At 39.2% G+C, this 24,678-nt stretch overlaps 1 protein-coding gene across 3 annotated transcripts in view; it reads left to right on the forward strand.

The window, feature by feature from the left end:
- Positions 1 to 24,678, forward strand: part of plekhg4 (pleckstrin homology domain containing, family G (with RhoGef domain) member 4) — a 102,595-nt gene that overhangs the window by 12,604 nt on the left and 65,313 nt on the right. For 2 of the 3 annotated variants that reach the window (XM_084403536.1, XM_084403537.1), the window contains exon 1: positions 12,636 to 12,800. The exons of the other annotated variant lie outside the window; for it this stretch is intronic. In XM_084403536.1, the coding sequence (XP_084259662.1) occupies positions 12,798 to 12,800 (3 nt within the window). In that variant the 5' untranslated portion in view covers positions 12,636 to 12,797. Of the gene's footprint in view, positions 1 to 12,635; positions 12,801 to 24,678 lie in introns of those variants that run through there. 3 annotated transcript variants of the gene reach the window in all.

A 24,678-nucleotide genomic window follows, 5' to 3' on the forward strand; every position in this document is an offset into this window, starting at 1 on the left:
GATCGCATTCGGTGAGTAAACTGCTTAAAAAAAATGTCTCTGTGTGTTGTTAGCTCGGTTAGCACAGCTATAGCACACGGCCCGCCTCCAGACGCTCGTTTTTTTGCGGAAAGACTCGGGACAGCCTATCTGTCTTTTATAAATATAATAAAATTAAAGACTCTTTGGAGATATGAAGGATGCAATACTACTCTATAGGTACTCAAGATTAACAGGAGATTGAGTGAAAATGAGCATTTCACCCCCCCTTTAAAAAAAAAAGAAAAGAAAGGCCGACAATCCGACAAAAAGTCGACACATGGTCCTCGACAGTCGATTTCCCAAATCCCGTGTCGTTCCCATCCCTAATGAGTAGTATGGATAGCAAATTTAGTTAATGAATGTTTTCTTAGTGACTTTTTTGGCATACTGTAAGTGTAAAGTAGTCATTGGGAGATGCATAGTCAACATTTTACCAATGTATAGCCTAAAGAGGATCTGTATTTGGTCCTTACTGGTTGGTATTATTAGTCTATTTGGTGAGTAAAAACCATTTGTGAGACTATTTGGGTTCATAAAACACAATGTTGGAGATTTGCAGCTTACATTAACATGCACAGAGAGAGAGAGAGTGAAATATTTTGTCAATGAGTACAGTACTTCAGGGATCTAGGTGTTTATGTGTTGCACCATTAAGGCCCGGGTATACTTAATTTTCCGTGTCCCTCTCCGTCTCGCCTCGTTCAGCACATGCGCACTATCTAGAGGACTTTGTTTTTCAAGTGCTCAAGACACTCGCATATGCGCTGTTGTACGTGCACCGTCCGCGCGTACTCAAAAATTTGGCTGCATGTGACAGAAAATGACATCACATGCACAGTGCGTGGACCGTCGCGGAATGCGGACGACCGAAGTATACTTCAGGGTTTCCCATACATTCATTAATTTGTGGCGGCCCGCCACATATCAACGCTGACCGCCACGGATTGATTCAGATTTTTTAACTATTTAATATGGGTAAAATTGTATTTTATTCGCGCTGCTTGCTCCCCCTCTCTCTCACAAACTGACAATGGAGGCACGACTAGCCCCTCCTTCTCTTACCGCACGATCTGAATCAAAACATGAACATGTAGAGGGCGGATTGTTGCTGGTGCTTAATGCTTATTCCCCCAGCGAAGATTCCAGAATCAATCCGGAGTTGAATGGTTAGTATAATAAACACTGTTGCTCAACATAACTCTGAGAAGTTGTCTAGATGTTAAGCGCGGTCGCGTTTCATTACAGATTCGCGCAAAACTTTTGCGAATTTTTTTTTTTCTAAATATCAATTAACGTTACAACTATTGCGAAATGACGGCGTTTCCATTAACCGATGTTATGCGACTAAAACGTAATTTGTTCCTCTCGCGATCAGTCATTCCAAAAATCATTGCAACGGACGTTGGTAGGTTCATATCACAGCCACCAGACTAGACATTATATTATTATTATCTCCAGGTTCAGGTTGGTGTGTGTTGGTTTTTGTCCACCTCAATCTCCAGGTGTGCGTGTGTGTGTGTGTCTGAGTCTGTGTGTGTCCACCTCCAGGTCCAGTTTGGTGTGTGTGTGTGTGAGCCTGTGTGTGTCTGAGTCTGTGTTTCGGTCTGAGTGTGTGTGAATGTGTGTCTGTGTTTGAATCTGTGTGTGTGAGTCTTTTTGAATGTGTGAGAGTGTGTGAGCCTGTGTTTGAGTGTGTGAGCCTGTGTTTGAGTGTGTGAGCCTGTGTTTGAGTGTGTCAGTAAGTTTGTGAGTTTGTGTGTGTGTGTGTGTGTGTGTGTGTGTGTGTGTGTGTGTGTGTGTGTGTGTGTCCAGTTCCAGGTTTGTGTGTGAGCAAAATTTGCAACAAAAAGTCTGTGGAGCAGTCATAGCATAGAAATGTAGCAATGGCAAAGTCTTTAAGTTATCTGACACTAAGTGTTGGCAATGGGAATGTGTACTTGTCAATAAAAATATATGATATATATATATAAACATTATATATATATATATATATATATATATATATATATATATATTTAACTTAATCACCCCCCCCCACCCCCGCCCCGCCCCGCCCCGCCCCGCCCCGGTCCCCAAACACCACACCACCGCAAATAGAATCTAATTCTGTGGGAAACACTGTACTTTAATATTTAGCCTCCAGCTCCACGGTTTATTTCTCATTTGCTGGTTGCCTGAGGCCTGGGCCTGTTGTGCTGCTATTTTCAACACATACACACTGATTCTTATCTCCGGTATGTCTGGAGAGGTTCGTAGTCTTCCTTATTTATGGCCTCTTTTACCATTAAAGGTAAGAAAACAGCTGCAGGGATCATTTGTCCCCATTCCCTTCCTTCTTTCTGTTGTTTGAAAGCTGTTATACTGATCAGTCGTTATGTTATCAGACCTCTACATCATAAGACATCAAGCACACACACACACTCACTCTGGCCTGTAGAGGTAGTCCTTCCCCTTGCCAGATACTCTGGATGTTGTGTGTGTAAAACCTGCTGTAAAGATGTATGAGCTTCTGACTGAGATTTCTTCTGGGCATAAATCCTCCCGCCTCAGACTGATCCAGTTGCATGCAAATTTTCTTGTTGTTCTCAGTTTAATTAATTCTGAAATAACGGGTAGCTGAATACATTCAGTGTAAGAGCTTCTCACTTTACATGGACTGATTTCTACAGACTTGAAGCCAGAGCATCTCTGTGGATGTTCTCTCTCTTCTTTTACCTCAGACTCTGTAGCCTGTGATAAAGTGTGCTACACACACACACACACACACACACACACACACACACACACACACACACACACACACACACACACACACACACACACAGGAACTGAGCATTACTCCTGATGACAGCCTTGGATGAAGGACCATGTCATATAATGAGCCATTAACAAAGGGTGCAACACAAGAACTGCTTTTTTGCCCCATGGCTGAATATCCACTCTGAAACAGTGTTTTCCTCTTCCTGCCATACATTGACTGTGTGGAGTTTATGAGATCATTTTTTGTGTCTATTTACAAGGTAACATATCAGTGTCAAAAATGGTTAAAGTCTTACAGGGGTAGACAGAATGCACAAAATACACACACACACACCCAGGAATTGTATATTATTATATTATGTTAAGTTAAACATATACAACACACATTTTAAACTTTCATGAACAATGAAATTCTACCTTTTATTATTAGGAAAACACAATGGCTGTCATTAGTTGCCACTTTTTGACTATTTCATTTGTATGCAACTAAGTTGTAAATGCTTTTGGAAATATGAATGTACAAATAAATATACAAGATAAAATGTACATATATTTGTCATGCCAATAAAGTTCATTAAAATTAAACTATTTGAAACTGAGAACAGGGGAATTAAATGCTTTCGAAATGTTTTATTTAATTGTTTTAATTCAATATTTAGTTTTAATGTTTCTGGCATGGCAGCGAGTTGATCCTGTTTTTTGAGGAATCTTTCCTACATGGCTTCCTGCTGTTACAGTGTGCAGCTGGAATGCGAGTATTCATGTTCCAGTCACTGCAGAGTGCTTTGGCTCCCCCTGGTCCGCCTGCATTTAACTCTTTCCCTCAAGCCCAGCTCTCCACAAACTTTTAATGAGAGCGATTCAGACAGCAGAATTCTGTATTTTCACCACAAGGTACCTGTAAGAGGTTTATTATTGCACCTCATCTCCTCAAATAATCTGAAAATGAGGTGTGTAAGTTCTGTGCCCTGTGATTGACACCAATCAGAATTGTTTTCTCAAATACTCCTGCTTCTTCCACTCCGCCTACCGTCTTTCATTAAGAATAGAATAGGGTATTATGTAGGGATGCACCGAATATTCGGCCACCGAAAATTTTCGGCCGAAAATGGCCCAAAAGGGCATTTTCGGTTTTCGGCCGAAAGACTTTTATCACCGAAACAATACGGCCGAAATGTTGTGATGATGCAAACAGCAGATACCGCGACCTGCACGTGCTTGTCTGAAGCAACATATCTGCGGTGTGGACGTATTTCAATATATCTGAGAGTGACCCATGGACAGCGATTTTCAAAACACAGACATCCCAAGTCTTGCGAAAGTTCAGGGAGTCTCCCGCGTATTGATAGCGGCTCCCTGATGCCCGCAAATTAGTTTAAATCTCCCGGAATCGCGAGCGAGCATGAGCGCGCATACGTAGCGCGCGCGCGACAGAGAGAGGGAGCGAGAGACCTTGCGTGTGTGTGCAGAGCAGCCGTCATTTCTCAGAGGTGTGTGTGTTTACCTTAGCTGTTTATGGTTTTTGCAACTCACGTCCATGAGCATATAGCTGCAGATATTATTAAGGGCTATGGCAGTATTGACCTAAATGCACTATGTTTTTATGAGAGAACATTTCATTTTCAAACCTTTCTGCAGGCCAGTAGGCTTTTACATTATTATTTAATGTACACATGAGTGGGGTCAAGTTAAACATTTAATTTTATACTTTGCAATGTGCTAAATAAATATTTGCATAAAATTTGTATTGATTTATTCTTTGAAACTTTAATATTAATTTATGCAATTGCAATGCATTGATTTTAGTAAATTTAGTACACAGTCATAGCCATAAATGCAATGGTACTAATAATTGGCATCATTTCTTTCGGTGTTTCGGTTTTCGGCCTTGGTTTCCTCTTTTTCGGTTTTCGGTTTTCGGCCAAGAATTTTCATTTCGGTGCATCCCTAGTATTATGAATAGAGTATCCATGGCAGTACTGCAGGGGATCTGCCAGTTATTGTTTTATGTTGTATTATGTTGAAAAATAAATAAAAATACATTGTTTAAATAACTTCGCTCAAAGGTTACAGAAGCTAAAGTGATTTTTTAAAATGTAAAAAAAAAAAAAAATGTTTTAAGAGTATGAGGTAAAATGTACAACTATATGACTTACAAAAATGTTTTTGCAATGTAAGCATCATACAAAGTATATAAATCCGTTAATGTGGTACTGTACCAATGCTATTTGGCCAACGTCGGCTGTCCGTGAGAGTCTGTCAGGCCAGTTTTTGCGGTGTGTTCTACACGTCGGCAGCAATTGCCCGATACTGCATGTAGTCTTTGTGGTGTTTTCAAGAGCAGCTTTTTGTCCCAGAACGCAGCCGACGCAAGGCTAGTTATTTGATGTCGGCTTGGTGTGTTACGGCATTAAAATGCAGCACTTATTTATACACTACAGGGGTCCCTGGTCCATTTCTCTATACATCAATTTAACCTTGGCCTGTAAATGGTTGAAGACCTCTGGACTAGAGCCAAAAGGAACATGTGTTTTTACAATGCCTGGTTAAAAGTAAATATATTTTAATTTAGGAATGGTCACATGCTTGACATTGAGAGTTTTAGTGAGGCAGGGTCGTACACTGCACAGACTCTATTTATACTGAACCCCTATATAAATAGACAGACCGAACCTAGTGATGAAAAACTTAAACACAGAGACCCACATATGTGGATTCAAATTAGTATGACCTTAACTCAGTGTTCAGGTGTAGCTTGGTACTACGCTGAGAAATCTCCTTTGTGTTCTGGCAGGTCAGGCTCACATAAAAGCTAGATGTTTGAGTTTGAGGGCTTCTCATGCTGTTTCCAGCAGGGGAAATATATACCAGCGGATGTATTTGTTGACTTTTCCAAAGTGATTTATATACTTGAATGTGGTTTAATTATTGATTTAAGGGTCCTGTCAATGTTACTTAAGAAAATCAATATCCAAGATGACATTAAAAGGAACTGGTTAAAAATTTACTTTAACACTGAGTTGCATTTGTTTGCCCAGTACGAGAGCTTCTTGAGCAGCAAATCAGCATATAATATATCTATACAATGATTTCTGAAGGATCATGTGACACAGAAAACTGGAGTAATGGCAGCTGAATATTCAGCTTTGCCATCACAGGAATAAATTGCACATTTTATATTTTATATATATATATATATATATAATTTTTTGTTTTTTTTTTACTGTATTTTTGTACAAATAAATGTAGCCTCAGTGAGAATAATAAACTTCTTTATAAAACCTTATAAACAGTAGTATGTGTAAATTCACCCACTGCACGTCTTCAAATCAGCTAGCACATGGCTGCAGTCTTATATTGAAATATTATGTTGTTTAAAAGCTTAGCTGATGCTAGTTCGCTCAATGTTGGATCTTTATTTAATGTAAAAAATCTGCAGTTAATGGTCGGAAAAAAAACCTGCAGATGGAAAGAGGCATTCAGACTGCTAAAGAGAGAAAAAAGGATTCTGAGGTACAAATAATGAATTAATTATTTAATTATAACTGTGATTCAAATTAAGTTAGAGGTGCTTTAATGCAGCTTAGACCAGCTGTGCATTTGACTGAGGCACTGACCCCCTCTGCCCCATGTTCACCTTACCCCTCACCGTCTGTCTTTCTCCTTGTTGATCCCTTCAGCTTTTAGACAGTGACAAGCAGATCAAGTGTCAATCACTCATCTTGGACAGCATTTCTCCTCCCATTAGAGCTCTGTGTCCATTCACTATGCCAGCATGGAGTCAGTCTCTGAATGTATGTAGTTGTCTCAGTGAAAATCCTGGTTATCACTGTTTCCTTTAAAAACCATTTGCTGTAAATTTCCCTGACTCATTTCTGTTCTTACAAGTAACATACATTTGACAGAATCATATATATTTAGCCTGGATGCCAGCCGAACTTAGCCCCGCCCACAACATTTTTAGGTCGGGAAGTTCGGTCTGGACTCGCTCCGTTGAGGAGCTATTATGCCCGAACAAAAATTGTTCGGACCAATCAAATTGTCAGGGCGGGCTTTATACGATGATGGACAGATGAGCAACGTAACGTAATCATCCACGTCACCAACGAGCGCTTGGGTTGAATTCGTTTACAACAAAGATGACTGCCGCTGGAGAATTGTTATTTCACGAGTTCACACTTACAAATAGGGCTGGGCGATAATTCGATCTCGATACGGGATCGCGATAATATTCTGAACGATTTCGATAATATGCTTGGGACGTATTATTCGATATCACATGAAAAACTAAGCGCAACAGTATCTGCCGGCAGGGCACGCCCACTTCTCAGCGAGCACCGTGGCTACAGTAAACAGAAGGAGACTGAGAGAGAGGGAAAAAAGTTGTAAAAAGGATAAAAAAAAATGAGCGAAACTGAAGTTGAGGACAGCGAAAATAATGCCGAATGTGAAGGCGACATCACTACATAACTCGAGACCGAAGACATTGTTGAAAAAAAAGGTAACACGACGTCAATTGTGTGGACGCGTGGTTTGGATATGGCAGACAACTGACAAGCTGAGCCATATAGCATTAATTATCACAGGCGATCCCGATCCGTGATAATTAATGCGATATGGCTCAGCTTGTCAGTTAACTACGTCTCTGTGTTGTAAATGCTGCTCCATCTGAAAGCAGGTGATGGCGATTTACTACTAATCAAGGAACCGGCTTTACTGACGAGATGTGCCTAACAATGTCATGCGATATATCGCCCAGCCCTTGGTTTACTATGTTTACATATTTGTGCAATTTTGGCTCAGATTTCATTCTACTTATAAAACAATTCTAGAGATCTACCTTAATCTTACAGGTAGTATTTGTGCCAGGGCCATGTTTACTCTTTTTGTAGGCTACTTGAGATGTTCACTGTCCAGCCAAAGCAATTTTATGTGATAGTTGTCACAGCTGTTAGTTTATATACAATGTTTCAATAAGTAAAAGTTTGTATTATTGTATAAAGGGAGATGACTCATGTTTGCAATTACAAATGATGTGCACAACCTTTTATTTTTTTATTTTTCAATACCTCCAAATACGCTGCTCTCTTGACCAATAGAAAGATTCATAAATGTGGGAGTGTAATGTGAATCCTTTGGCTGCATGAAGACCTTAACAAAAATATTTTGTGCTCATTATTGAAAGGCATATTGTTTAATTTTTTATGTTATTAAACTTTATTCTAAAGTTTTAGTGAATATCTTGTTTCTTCAAGCTTCAGGATGTCCCTTACACTGGCAGCATCTGCAAAAACTACATATCGTGATAAGAATCGAGATCGATCAATATGGAAAAACATATCGTGATAAAAAAAAAATCCATATCGCCCAGCCCTACTTACAAATAAGTCAGATAGAATAAATGCATATTTGGCGTGCTGTCCGAGGAGAGGTTCCGGGCTCGGTATTCGGCCCGAACCCAAAGTACTCCCCCCGTATCCAGGCTGTGGAAGAACAAGCCGAGAGTGAGTGGAGGGATGCTGAAAACTGTCAAGGAATGTTAGGTGAGTTGACTGAGTGAATAAATATTATGCTTCCTCTCATGCTGATAGTGTAGAACATAGACGGTCATTGTTTGATGACAAGTTGATTGGATTGATTATTTGAACGTGCTACTCTCGAACTTTGTTTATAAAACATTATGTGTAGATTCCGCCATCGCGACTGTTATAGATGATATCGACAGCGGATTCATTTTAAAAGAGGAACAGAGAACCGCGATCAAGGCATTTGTAGATCGGAAACATGAATGAAAAACATACGTCACTTACTCCGTTGCTCTGATTTGTTGTAGGCAGAGTCGTTGACTATCCAATTGAGTGCAGAGGCATTTTCCTTCCTGGTTCGGTTGAAACACGCCCCATAATCAAAATTCAATGGAACAGTATCAGACTCACATTCTGACTAGAATCTGAGTATGACGACGTCAGGCTAATATATATTGGTAAATGTATTGAATTCAAAAGCATTGTTTTTAATAACATCATGTACTAGTCAGTTAAGGTCACATAAAGTGAGTCAGTTCAGTTGGATATATATATATATATATATACACAGTGGGTACGGAAAGTATTCAGACCCCTTAAATTTTTCACTCTTTGTTATATTGCAGCCATTTGCTGCAAATCATTTAAGTTCATTTTTTTCCTCATTATTGTACACACAGCACCCCATATTGACAGAAAAACACAGAATTGTTGACATTTTTGCACATTTATTAAAAAAGAAAAACTAAAATATCACATGGTCCTAAGTATTCAGACCCTTTGCTGTGACACTCATATATTTAACTCAGGTGCTGTCCATTTCTTCTGATCATCCTTGAGATGGTTCTACACCTTCATTTGAGTCCAGCTGTGTTTGATTATACTGATTGGACTTGATTAGGACAGCCACACACCTGTCTATATAAGACCTTACAGCTCACAGTGCATGTCAGAGCAAATGAGAATCATGAGGTCAAAGGAACTGCCTGAAGAGCTCAGAGACAGAATTGTGGCAAGGCACAGATCTGGCCAAGGTTACAAAAAAATTTCTGCTGCACTTAAGGTTCCTAAGAGCACAGTGGCCTCCATAATCCTTAAATGGAAGACGTTTGGGACGACCAGAACCCTTCCTAGAGCTGGCCGTCCGGCCAAACTGAGCTATCGGGGGAGAAGAGCCTTGGTGAGAGAGTTAAAGAAGAACCCAAAGTAGGGCCGCAACGACGCGTCGACGTCATCGATTACGTCGACTATGAAAATACGTCGACACGCATGAAATGCGTCGACGCGTCACATTCATTATTTACGTTTAAATATCGAGTAATGGCGGCTTCTGCTCCCGCTCATGGTGAAAATGACAGACCACGATCATCCAAAGTATGGGAATACTTTAAACTACGGTCGAACAGAAAGGTGTGAGACCTGCACTCCCGCGGGACCCAACGAGTGCGGCACGGAAATAGATCTGATGGCTGAGTGCGGGCGCGGGCGGTAATGCACTCGTGTGTGTGCTGGTTGCGGGAGAATAAAACGATTCGCGGGACTCCCGTAAAATAGAATTATCTATAAATTGAACATCTAAAAACGAATAAATTGTCATTCATCTGTTGCACAAAAGCAACAAGAACAACTAAAACAAAATAGAAACGATTTACAGGCCAGAGTCTCCATCTATTTATAACATGTTTGCAGCGTTGAACAATGTAGCCAATCACAGACAAATGTGTTGGTTTCTTGAACGCCAATCAGATGCATTTAAAATAGAATCCCCTCAGCGCTCAAAATGGACTTTTTGTTCAGTGCTGAATTCTGCATACTGGCAAATCATCTGATTATAGCAAACAAAGTGTAGATATTATGAAAGATTCATTGTGCACCCAGTTACATTTATAATAACAGAGATTTGTGAGATCGCGATGAACTGAGATGTTAAGGGAGAAATCCTTCCCGTGCAGGTCTCTAATGTAGACTTTAAAAACAAACGACTAACGTTATATTTACATTAACAGTAGCCTAGGCTGCAATCTATTGTATGTGAACCTTTTTGCAGATAAACACAAGTGCATTTTCGGACAAGTTAATTGGGTAATTCATATTCCCACTACGGTAATTAATAACAGACTATAGTAAACACATTTCCTAAATAGGTCTGTAACTGTATCTTACATTTTATGAAATAGTACCATTAGTTAAAAAAAAAAGTTTAAAATGCTTCCTGTTAACATATTTCATAATAAAATGACAAATACCCTTTCTGAAATAATTTTTTTTTTGTCATCATTCATAGATTTCATGTTAAAATAATATACAGATGCACTACCCTCTTCAAAATACAGCTGATATATTGTTGTACTTATTATTTATTGGAAAGTTTGCCAATGGATAAATCAACTAATCCCAAAAATAATCATTAGATTAATCGGAAAAATAATCGTTAGATTAGTCGACTAATCGAAGAAATAATCGATAGATTAATCGACAACAAAAATAATCGTTAGATGCAGCCCTAACCCAAAGATCACTGTGGCTGAGCTCCAGAGATGCAGTCGGAAGATGGGAGAAAGTTGTAGTAAGTCAACCATCACTGCAGCCATCCACCAGTCGGGGCTTTATGGCAGTGCAAGACACATGAACGCACACCTGAAGGACTCCAAGATGGTGATAAATAAGATTCTCTGGTCTGATGAGACCAAGATAGAACTTTTTGGCCTTAATTCTAAGCGGTATGTGTGGAGAAAACCAGGCACTGCTCATCACCTGTCCAATACAGTCTCAACAGTGAAGCATGGTGGTGGCAGCATCATGCTGTGGGGGTGTTTTTCAGCTGCAGGGACAGGACGACTGGTTGCAATCGAGGGAAAGATGAATGGGGCCAAGTACAGGGATATCCTGGACGAAAACCTTCTCCAGAGTGCTCTGGACCTCAGACTGGGCCGAAGGTTCACCTTCCAACAAGACAATGACCCTAAGCACACAGCTAAAATAACGAAGGAGTGGCTTCACAACAACTCCGTGACTGTTCTTGAATGGCCCAGCCAGAGCCCTGACTTAAACCCAATTGAGCATCTCTGGAGAGACCTGAAAATGGCTGTCCACCAACGTTTACCATCCAACCTGACAGAACTGGAGAGGATCTGCAAGGAGGAATGACAGAGGATACCCAAATCCAGGTGTGAAAAACTTGTTGCATCTTTCCCAAAAAGACTCATGGCTGTATTAGATCAAAAGGGTGCTTCTACTAAATACTGAGCAAAGGGTCTGAATACTTAGGACCATGTGATATTTCAGTTTTTCTTTTTTAATAAATGTGCAAAAATGTCAACAATTCTGTGTTTTTCTGTCAATGTGGGGTGCTGTGTGTACAATAATGAGGAAAAAAAATGAACTTAAATGATTTTAGCAAATGGCTGCAATGTAACAAAGAGTGAAAAATTTAAGGGGGTCTGAATACTTTCCGTACCCACTGTATATGTATATATATATATACATATATATAATTATTATTTTATTTTTTTTACTTTACATTTTAATTGTAGTTTAGGTTTTACTAATTTTATGTTCTTTTGTCATTTCTACCATTTCTATTTAACTTTATTTTTTATTTCATTTTTAGTCATTTTAGTACTTTTTTACTTTTAAGTTTTTCGTATAATTTTTACATTTTATTTCAGCTTTATTTAAATTACGGATTTAAAAAAATATATAATTTATATAATATATATTAAATATTATAATTATATATTGTATATATATTTTATAATAGCAACACTGGATGATTTGAGCTGATTTTTTTTATTTTGTATGTATGATGTGTAAAAATACATAATACATTACGGAGAGGATAGTTTACCCAAAAATGTAAATTCATAATTTACTCACCCTCATGAATTTCTTTCTTCTGTGGAACATAAAAGTAGATATTTTGAAAAATGTAGTGCCCATTGACAAAAAACAACAACACATTATTAAAAATATCTTCTTATGTGTTCCACAGAAGACAGACAGTCATACAGGTTTAGAACTACACAAAGGTGAGTAAGTGATGATAGAACTTTCATTATTTGGGTAAACTTATCCCTTTAATACTTTCTTTTAATTGTAAGACACTGCATATTTAATATGTAGTTTGCATGTTTGTGTTGACAATTTTTTCCCTTGTGTATGTTTTGCTCCAGCAGCTTGTGTAGAGTGTGATGGGGAGGGGCTTTTGAGCTGTGGGTGTGTCCATAACTTTCTGAGTGACAGGCAGCCAGGCAGTGTGAGAGGGGAGGGGCAGAGTGTGTGAGGGCGGTCTCTACCTCGTGAGCTGCTGCAGTGTGTGGGGAGTGTGTCAGTGTGTCGGAGACCTGCAGTTTGGAAGGGTTAGTGAGCAACACACACAAACTTGCCCACTCAGCACACATGCACGCACACCCACACGCAACCGCGGCACGGGACGCTGCCGGACTCACTGGAAAATGAATCTAATGAAGGGAAGGACAATCCGCCTGCAGCATGGTGAGTACAGACAGCGGTGGAGTTTAGAGGTGCTAATGGCTTTACCTTATGGGGGGTTGAGACGGGGGAGGGGTGGGAGAGAGGGGGATACTGTTACTGTTTTTACTGAGTTTTACTGTACTGCTGCTGATTACATGTATCAACAGTGTGAGATTGAGTATACTAGAAGAGAAGGGTGTAGCTTAAGCGGGGACATCTTTATATTGTTGCTGGTTATTCAAGGTTTATGTGAACAGAACCTCTAGTCGGTGTGTGTTTTTAATGAATAAGTGGTCAGAGTGTGTGTTGGTGGTCTTGTACTGTCCTTGACACAGGTAAAGCAGCCAAGGGGAGCGAAACTGTGGATTCAGCACTTCACTGAGAGCTGACTGCATTCTGCTGTTTTTCTGTAGGTTTCATAGAGCCGGCTTGAATGTGTCTGTGTGTGACATATCTTCATGACTATCGGGGTGTAGCCTATGTGTGTGTGTGCTTAGGCCTGTCACGCCAGCTGTTCTCTGCATTACACTCGTCTCCTTTACATCTCAGCGAGCCTATAAAGAGGTCAGCCATGCAGAGAGGAAGGGAAGTGTGTATGTGTGCGCAACACTCTTGGCCTTTCGCTCTCTTATAGGTGACTGCTGCCCTGAAGGTGAGGAATGAAGGCAATATGTTTCATCTGAAACCATATTTTTTGATTGTTTGAAAACACTGACATGTGTGGATTCAATTTAGCCCTGTCTTCTGCGTTTGGGGTTGATATTGAAAATGGGCCCAGATGGAAAGAATGTAAGATGGAAAAAGGGGCAAAATGAAGTGTTTAGAGTGGAAGTACGTTGCTATTAGTACACTCATATGCTCGTTCATCAGTCCAAACCACAATTACGCTCCGAGCAGGTTGCGCCGTGCTACATCTGCTCGTTGAACCACAAACATTCATAGTTCTAACTCTTTATGAGGCACTTCCTCTGACCTGAAGTGTATCTTCTCTAAGAGCGCTGCTGGGCTTGTCCTGTGAACAATCGCTCTGTCCTTGTAATTGAGTGAGCCGGGTACAATTTACAAAGTCAACCTAAACATCCAATCCCCCAAACTGCATATGGTTCAGTTTTTCAGGAAACACTGCAGCTCTGGCTCAGTGATCTGTAGCTTACAATAGCTGTCGAGGTAACTGGAAACAAATGCGTTTAAAAGCTAAATAGCCTCCCGCTCATTCATTCACGTCCACCTCTGCTTGTCTAGATGCCAGAGCCTTAAATTAGGCCCATTTATTGTCCTTCATTGCTTTTTTTGTGTGTGTCTCTGGGCAATTTGGCAGTGAGGCGATCTTTAATTCAGCCCACCTCACTGTAGAGGCATTTGTCCAAGGGTCACTGGGTTATCTAGTAACTGTGTTTGAAGAGCAGGTTTACTCAGATGCTTTAGAGAGGTCTGAGGTTTGTCTGGAGCTGTGCTCAGGTAGAGGGCTTTTCCCGAGCCTGCCCTGATGTGTTAAACTTTAACTCTTCAGAGAAAAGCTGCATGCTTAGAAGATTTCATGACTCTTGACTGAAGAATTTTGCCGTTCCATTCTTCAGGGGCTTCGTGAGGAAGGCAGCTGCAGGGTTTTTGATAAATAGGGGGTCTTAACAGTAATAACAAACACCTTGTCTACAGTGTTTAATGTATAGGCATGTGTTTGTAAATGTGTGGCTTCATTTTGCTAGTGGGCATATGTCTGATGTCTGGTGTGTGTCTGAGGGTTTACTTAACTTTAAGGAAGTCCCAAGAACTAAGGTAAATCTGCCAATGTGGCCCTTTTGGGTTATATATATTTAAACATTCACTACCGTTCAAATATTTTGTAAATTTTTGTAATGCTGCAATTATTTGATCACACATACAGTAACATATTTTTAGTATTAATGTTATTGTGATTTAAATGAGCTGTTTTCTACTTCATTATATTTTAAAATGTAACTTATCCATGTCACATGATCCTTCAGAAATCATTCTAATAAGCTGATTTTGTGCTCAAGAAATAGTGGTGGGCGAGAAGACCAAAATCATGATGAGTCATTTTATTTCACGATAACGATATATATCACAATCTATATGTATGTATATATATATATAAATAAGGTTTTTATGATATCAAAATTTGTTTTCATTTGAAATTTCACAATTTTTGTCACCAATTTGAATATCACAAAAAATAAAATACTAGCCTAAGTAAAAAAAAAAAACTGAAGCTGACTGAAGACAAGTAAACAGTGATAAAATAAGGACATAGAAGCCAATCTACAATAAAACAAAGACACAAATGAAATGGACTTACCTGAAAAACTTCAAGCACCAGAAATAAGTAGTACTACATAAATAAACGGAGCAATTCCAATAGGGTCCTCACAACATCGGTGCTCAGGCCCTAATTAAATTGTATAAAATAATCAAATGTATAAAAACACTGCATAGTCTTCACTGTGCAAAATTACATGTGCATTTATTCTGATTAAAGTTACAAAAGTGATTCAGTCAAGAGCAATGAGAGATGGTCTTTTTTTTTTTTTTTATTAACATTAATGACAGTCGACAGCAGGTATATTTTGATGCTTTAAGACCGAATACCTTGATCCAATATACTGATTCACATGCGTTTTCTTTCTATGGATGCTGTTCCATACCTGGAAGCATTTTTTCTCTCTCTCTATACAGTGAAAATCAATGGGGTTGCATGTTGTATTGAGCCCAAATGATTTTCATTGTTTGGGTAAAAACAGCTGAAACATTCTTCAAATCTTTTTTGAGTTTTAATTTTTTTAGGTGAACTATCGCTTTAAAAATGACATCATTTTAATGTATAAATCAGGATTTCAAAAGAGTTGAAAGCCACCTTTGGGTTTGACGGAGTTGTGCTGAGAGGTTATATTCTAAATAACATGAATAGAACTGCATTATGAATCAGTGTATTGCTATGGAACTTGTTTTGGTGGCTCTTGTTGCTTCAAGAATGCTGTCACACCCTTTGGGTGTCTTTCCTTTAACGTGGTAATCCCAACGCACTAGGCAGGAAAGAAAACCGTTCTGTGTGGAGCATTTGAGGAGGAAATTAATGGTCCACTTGTAGAGGAAAAGATGATTAGGATAAATAAATAGGATACATAAATGTGCACACATTTTAGTGAGATGTAAACACTCATATTTAGGTGAATTCTCACTGTCCTTTTACACCCTGTGACATATTTTAGCAGATGCTTGTGATAGCAAAGGCTACTTCTGAAAGACTGTCAGACATCAAGTTGGGAAAGTCACCATTAGACAGAAACTTGCTCATGTTATTCACACATAGTTTACTCAGAATGTTATTATACACAATTGCCCTCAGAAGCACAAATCCAGGTTCAGTTGAAATCTACATTTAGCAAAGGGTAACTGTCCTAGAATGGCTATACTTTGTTATCATGTGTTCTTCTGAATTGTTTATCTTCACAGTTGGTGCCCATTGCTTGTGCCAAATGAAAACATAGGGACCCCCCCCCCCCAAAAAAATTTATGTAACCCCTTCCACATGACCTTACTCTGTCACATCCTGCTGAGTTCAGCCCCAGACAGTGTCTCCACACAATCCAGCTCTCAGCCAATGGAGTCTCGCTTCACAATAGAAGAGATGAGGACTCAATCCATCAGTGGCAGAGGGCCAAAAGTCAACGTTTTTTTTTGTGTGTTTGGCTCATGAATAGGCTTTGATCTCAATGCAGCCACTCTGAAGTTGTACACCGTTCTGGAGATTAACCCCAAAGACCCAAGGACTCAAGATTTTAAGTTGTATATTTGACTGATTATGTGCCAGTGGTATTAGATGGAGTCCCATCTACAGGTTTGAATTTCAGGGAAAGACTGATTAAAATTAGTTGGGATTTATTTTAGGAGACACTTGAAGCTAAAAGCTGCCGGCCCCTTAATGAATGTGTATCGGTTAGCAACTGCCACTCAATCGTCTTAATCCACATTCACTCATTCAGGATTCAATGAAGTAGTAGAGACATAGAGTTGACAAAGAAGTAGAGACTTATAGATAGAAACTATGATAGAAACTCTGTTGAGCTGGAATCGATGTGTTGGAGTAATATTCATTTTGCATCTTGTCACCCTATATATTTGTTTATTAAAGTGGCATGAAATTAAAATTCACCCTGTCTATTTTGTAAATGCATGTTGTAGATCTTGTTGTGAACAGTTCATCCATGTATGTTTCTTTTTTGTTTTATTTGACCTCGTAATACTTAATCCAGATATCATAACTAATCATAACATTCTTTATGTGAAAACAAAAGGCTTCTCTCAGGTGACCTATGCTGGACTTTTCCAGTCATTGAGTTCACTTAAACCCGGCCCTGCACAATCGACTTCAAGCTCGCATACATTGCAACTTAAATGATTGCCATGTTCTCATACCATATCCTGGGCCATGTGACCTGAGGGACCCACTGAGGAACTCTTGAGTATTTCCTACTCATTGGATTTAAGCAATGGCCTCTGTACCGTGAAATTAATTTGATATACCAAGGTACTTCAAAGAACACTGTAGTATTACCACCATGTCCATAAAACATAGTATTGTTCATGCAGCGATTTAAATAAAAAATCTCAGACTTGTAGAATATAGAATACCATCCATCCTAAACTGCTGGTGTATGTTCTGTGTAAGTTGGGCAAGAGATTCAGATGATCAGTTCTCTTGTTTTCATTTCAAGGTGAATGAAAACACACACGCATGACGCATCCATTGGTCACACTCTACAAAGCCTTCAAGAATGACTGTAGGGCCCAAATAGTGTTAATGATGGACATTTGATTGTTTTGAGTAGACAGCTGTAGATGGACAGAGCCTCTTATGAGTCTTGGCTTCTCCAGGCACACTGTTTACAGCCTGACGCCTGCCCAGTGGCAGTATGAATCAGAGCGCTAGCCTGACGCCTCTGGGTCAGCATGTGGGCCGTCTGAAAGACTGACACTCTTCAAGCATTCAGAGAACTCGGATGGGATACTCTATATTGCTGTCACCATCTGAGGGTTGTTTTTCAATACTCCTATATCTGTACATCAGCACAACACACAGTTTTATGTAAATTAATACAGGGATTCAGAATTGAAGATAATTCATTTGAATTTGAATTTCCTATGTCTATATAACCGTATACACATCCGATGTATTCTGATAGGCGCAGCATTTAATTTTTCCGTTTTGACCAACAAATCAGTTATCGCTGGAAACTTACCGTATTGTGTCTGGTTAGGACACTATGCAAATCATGCAAAAATGCACATGGGGAGGGTTTGTTGATGTCTTTGAGGGCTGTTTGAACAGTTATGACTTGTGTGAGCATCAGTTTGTTTCTCTGTGGAATGTCAGACAGCTCTCATTTTCTGCCTTGCTCACTCCAGGAATGTGATGAACTCTGTTTAGCGCTAGGCATATTTTTTCAGATTTTACGTAACTTCTGGCTTTTGTAACTCAATCTTAGTGATAATTTTTTTTCCAGAATTTACTCACCCTCATGGCGCTCCAAACCTCTATGACTTTTCTTCTCTGGAACACAAAAGACATTTTGAAAAATATCTCTATGCTTTTGTTTGTTTGTTTGTTTGTTTGTACACTGACAACCAGTTGTTTGGACCATAAACTATTGTGTTCCACTGAAGACAGAAAATCACACAGGTTTGGAGGGTGAGCAAATGATGACCACATTTTAATTTCTCTTTAATGCAAATGTTTTATAAATAAGTGATTTATGATTCATGCCAAAATATCAACCCTGTCAATAGTTATAAATTAAATGTCGCTGACAGCCACAGTTGAACATAGTTCTATATTTAGACTCCACTAATTTCAGTCCTTTCCTGTTCTCTTAAGCAAAATTGCTTCTCTGGGGATCCATTTTGTTGGAAAAATGTCTATCCAGGTACCATTTGTGCAGTGAGCTAGTAGATAAATATTTCCTGAATGTGTTTTTCTTCTAGTGAGCTATATTGAGCATTGGAAGGTGTTTCAGGTTGATGTGACCTCATCAGTGATCTGTGAGTGAGGTCAGCAGCATTGGACAGTTGTTTGATGTGATGATTGGGAGGTGTCATGGTGCAATAGCTGCTTCACCTCTTCAGGAAGTCGATAGATGCTTCACGTTCACATGTCTAGAACCTTATTCTTATCAGCCTGCTGATAATGAAGCAGGGAAATATATAAATAGTGGTTTGGGGGAGAGAAAGAGAGAGAGGTTTTTATGCCTCTTTTGTGTTCACAATTCTCCATTGATGTACTGCCATCACATTGTGCCCTACCAGAGTTTCCGCCCTCTAAACCTCTGTGCCACCCTCATGCACAATTGCCTGGTCACCTGATCAGCTGGGACAGGACAAACACTGGAAATGGAATTATTTGTCCACTCTTTTGTGTAGCTTACGCCTCTCTCTTTCTCTGTTACTCTTTTCTCTTTCACTGTGTCACTCTAATGGACAGCTGGTTCATTCTGTCACTTGTGCTGGGGTGAAAGGTCAGGCCCCCAGTGCTCTGCCCTGCCATACACTGTCTCTGAGTCTCTGTGTGTGTGTGTGTGCACATATTTGATGCGTGTCTTATTACCTTACACATCTGTTAGAGCTCAGCTGTAGTTTTATGCAACCACACTTCAAAGAACAAGGTCTCTCTTATTCTTCTCATTTAAATTGACCCACCTTTTTAATGGATTATACTATCTCTCTAGTTATGTTATTCCATTTTGGGCTTCTAGTGTTCTTTGTCAGATGGCAATTTTTTAAGAACAAGTCTGAACATCTCACATTCCTATCGTCTATCCAACCACTAACCTATGCAGTACTTCCTTAGTGTACATAAGCACAGTATGTATGTTTAAATGCGCTTTAAAGTTTGATTGGAGTCAGACTAAAGCAATAATTCATCTTTTAAAACTGTTTTAGTCTGACTTGAATTTTGCCAGTCAAATTTTGCGAAGTCGGCCAAACAGATATAGATAATGTTGTCCTAGGTGTTATGCTCTGAAAGACAGAGAATAACGTGTGACGTGTTTTTAATTCTTCAATTAGTTAGCATTGCGTCATCTGTACTTGGACATACAGATGTAGACTGTAGCTTAACTACACAAAAATAATATGCAAAAAGTATAACTGCACATGTGAACATAGTTTATGTTCCACTACACTGCTTTTTTAAACATATTTGTTCTGTCTTTTCCTTAAAATGATGTCCTGTAAGGGTCAAACAGTCAACAGAGGGATTCCTTGTTCCCTGGAGACAGATGCAATTGATTTGATTACACACCAGTAAGAGTGTGACCCATAGAGATGCTTTATATAAGTAATCTAATATTGTCCAGCCAAAGGCCAAGCTGCCATCTTAAAAGGGGACAGGCTTGATTTAACAATGCCGGATGCCATGCACTCTCACGTCATGATTATCATTAGTGAAAAGAGCCCATGCCGTAAATAACACTCCTCCTAACGACATCTCTAGACACAGTCAACCGCCATTAGACGGTTTGTCACATTCAGGGAAATGGTTAAATTCAACATGTATGCCAAAATTTAATATTGTTTTCAAAAAACAAAAGCAACATAAAAATATATATTTTTTGTGTGTGTGCAGTCAAGCCACAGTCTTCATCTGTCTGTGCAATTGCAAATGTCAACAACAATGTATAATTTAATATTTGAAGGATTAAATGCACATCCCGTGGCTTTTGGAGCAAGCGCACAATGCCAAGACAAGATGTAGTCTGATTAACATGTTGGCATGCTGGATGAAGCCGAGCTACAATCGCATTTATCTAGATCTGTTGGTTCAACTTCAAGACAACAGAATGGTACAGTTTCAGTCAGGTTAAAGCGTTTGTGACATTTTAAAAAAGTTCAACAGATTTCTAACTTTTAAAAGTGCATAAACATACTTAAAATGTTCACTTAGCCTATGAAACCTTTTAGCAAACAATACTTTTAGCTGTCAGTAATAGGGTCTTAACCAGGGATGATGTAACAATTCCAACTACAAGCAATTCATTCGTGCACCAAGTGAAAATTGGGCGACACAGTCAACCACAATCAAGTCATCGGAATAGTTTCTTTTCCTTTTGCACTACCTCGCAATTTATTCCTGTGATGCAAAACTGAATTTTCAGCATCATTACTCCAGTCTTTAGTGTCACATGATCCTTCAGAAATCATTCTATGCTGATATGGTGTTCAAGAAACATTTCTTCTTGTAATCAATATTGAAAACACTGAGCTGCTTAATATTTTTGAGGAAACCATGACACATTTTTTAAAGATGCTTTTATGAATAGAAAGCTCAAAATAACAGCATTGAAATAGTAACCGTTTGTAACAAATTTCATGCATCCTTGCTGGATTTTTGACCCCAAAACTTTTGAGTGGCAGTGTATGTTAAAACCCATTCCACTGAATTCAGCCAGTTCTGTCCCAAAATCACTGCAGAATATGCTAAGTAACTTTCCTTCAGATTCTGCTCGGGCATGTCTATGAGGACTCAGTATAATGAAGAACAAGTCCAACCACAAACACTCAGAAAACCACAGACTGTCCCTCTGATAAAGTGTGGTACAATGCACTCACACAAAAACATGAGGCACAGTGTTGATCCTGTAGGCATGATTATGGAGCTTTGCAGAATGATACCATTGTAGACCCAAATCTGTCCAACTTGTCTCACTAATGCCCTAGAGAAAAGACCAAGATGAGTGATAAAAAAAGAGGGAGAGGGATGAGCAGCTTGTGTGGCCATTTAGATCTGGAGGAAATTAAACCGTCTGCTGTAGACTAACAGTAAATCCCTCTCCTCTCTCAAACTGAGCCCTTCTAGGGTCTCCCATTCAGCTCACTGACAGAGCTTAAGCTGCGGTTTCTTACCTTTAAAAGGTAAAAATGGAGAAGGAATGTGGAATATTTGACTTTCTCTGGGAAATGTTTGCTTTTACACTATTTGAGACAGGAAGTCTGCATTGATTCCTCTTCCTTCCTGGGTCAACACACTACAGGCAGTCAGACTCATGACTGAGCATTAGCCATGATGAGTAGATGAAACCACAGCTTGCTCTAATCAACATCTTTTTCGCATGCCGTGACACTCTTTGACTCGGTTTGACTTGGTTTAGCTGGAGTGACGGCTCTTGGGAAAATGATATTGCTTTTGCTTATGGTGATGGGTGGTGTGTGTTACTGCGCAGGGTTTTAATGGGGGTCCTAATTATGTAATGCATTATTCAGTGGAGAGAGTCTGCAGGATTTCTGTGGGTCTCAAGAGAGTTTTTCCCCAAGCGCCAGAGCCTGCTCTTTGATTGATGCCTTCTTGGCACCTCGGTCGGAACTGTTTGAGAGGAAAACCCCTCTCTCTCCTGCTTTTGAAGGCCGTCCTGCAGATTAAAAAATGGCCTTCAATCATCAAAAAATTTTGATGGAAATAATTGGAACTCCTCGGTTCTTGAGGCTAGACGTGATCTAAAGACGCATCACAAACCCTTTTTCACTGGAGGAGAAACCTGGAGAGAGACTAGATGGATGGATGTGTGTTCTCAAAGGTCCATATGGATCAATGTATGAGACCAGCATATGATAATCGCACTGATCTGAGCTTCAAGATGAGAGTCAAAGAATGATCACACTTCCACACTGTGTGTTATTTCAGATGGTCGAGATGTGTGTGGGGGAATCTCAGTTCCCAGGATGACTGAGTTACTGCACTGATAACAGTATGGCACAGCACATTCGTCCTAAGTGAAGACAGACAGACAGACACACACACACACACACACAGACACACACACACACACACACACACACACACACACACACACACACACACACACACACACACACACACACACACACACACACACACACACACAGCAGCAGTAAGGTTGAAAAGCATGATTCCCTTACTTCCCCTTAGTCTTCCCGTTGTAATGAGAAAATTATTATTTGTCTTTGATTTACTATATCAGTCACTAACTTTTGGTCCTTCTCAGTCCTCCTACATCTTTAATCTCTCATACCCTCTTTAATGCTGGACCCACAGTGCACCTGTGTGTCTGCTTTGCTCGCAGCTGTGCCAAGTTGTTTTCCAGTTTGTTCGTTCTCATGTTCTTTATCTTTCTTTCTCTCATAACAACCCTCTACAATGCGAGTAAATCACTCGCATAGGGGACTAAATCTTCACTCTGGGCTACTGAATAGTGTCTATCATTAGCCATTGGCTTATCAATTCTTAGATTTTACTCGCCAGTGTGTGTGTTAAAGGCTAAGTATAAGTTTAGCATAGATATATTTCACGCGCTGAACACTGACTTAGCACTTGAGAGTTTCGCTCTCCATCATGCAGTCTGTAGATTCTGTACTATTTCAATGCAGCTCAATGGATGTGCTGGGTACCTGTATTTACATACCATAAACTAGTGTAAAAGCGCATGACTTGCTGTCGCTTTGCTGAGAGAACTAGAGTCTTACATTACACGCAGAATCGACGCGCTACATGTAACCAACATTCTTTGTTGTATTTTCCTGTCAAAATTTAATTTTAAAAAAGTTAATATGGAATTATTCAGCTTTTAAGAACAAGCTTGAGATATGCCGGTTTTTCCAGTAGTGGGTGGAACTAATGCGCAAACAGCAATCTCATTGCCTGGCGTTCATCTATTTCCGTCCCTGTTTTGATTTCAGCAAATCAGTTCGAGTGAACGCTGATTAGTGGGTTGCATATTGTTATTAGTATTATTATTATCTTTTTATAATAATTACTATTATCTATATATTGTGATCTATTTTTTACAAACACTGAATGACTGACAATATCTTAGGCATCATCAGTCCTAAGTTCAGTTAAAAGGACAAAATATGCATTCATACATGGTTACCAAGTTTTAGTTCTAATTACGAAATTTCTATCATTAAATAGCGCTTGATTATCATAATATCATAATATAATGCCTGATTGACTGATGTTAAGAGTTGTACGTTCAGATATTTAAAAAGCTGTGCCATTTTGCAAAGATAAGCTGATTTGGTGCAATCATATATACATCTATCTATCTCTCTATCTCTCTCTCTCTCTCTCTCTCTCTCTCTCTCTATATATATATATATATATAATTTTTTTTATATATATATATAATTTTTTTATATATATATATATATATATATAAGGGGTATTACGATACACGTATTCGTATTGAACCGTTTGGTACGAGGCTTGCGGTTCGGTACACATTACAATCTGAATGATTCGTTGGACCATATTTCCTGCTGGTGAGACCAAAATGTTGTTAGCAGTCGCGACAACAACATTGCCCAACATCAAATGGCAAGCGTAATGAAAGTGGAACGAAACTGGAAAGTGGAATGAAACTCATTGTATTTCACGGACTGTTTATCAATTTGGACCAATGTCAGTGCTGTGCAAGCCCATCTTGATCAAGTGACACTGTTACTACACAATGCTAAGAGATCCTGTAAAGAAAGCATTTGAATTCACCACTGAAGATATCGCTGCGAGATGTAGTGAGAATTTCTCCGTTATTAGCCATAGATCTCTATTAGATCAAACAGCGCTGACATGGCAACCAGGAGAAACAGTGTGCCAGGAATGAACTAGTTATAGGCTTTAAGTCCACAAATCAGAAACTTTCACCATGGATTTAATGTAGTAACACTAACTGTAACCATGGAAGTCTGGAAGGTAAGAAATCTTTCAAGTACGTCACACATCTTTTTCCAGCACTTCAAAACTTAAATATTATATATGAATATTCCATTTCATTTTTTATAAGGAGCTATTTTTGTTTTATATACTGCTAAGAAGACACCCCAGAAGATTGGTCAAGTATAGCTCCTCCATCAT

The sequence above is a fragment of the Rutilus rutilus genome, assembly GCF_951802725.1.
Source record: "Rutilus rutilus genome assembly, chromosome: 3".
In the NCBI taxonomy this organism is placed as follows: Eukaryota; Metazoa; Chordata; class Actinopteri; order Cypriniformes; family Leuciscidae; genus Rutilus; species Rutilus rutilus.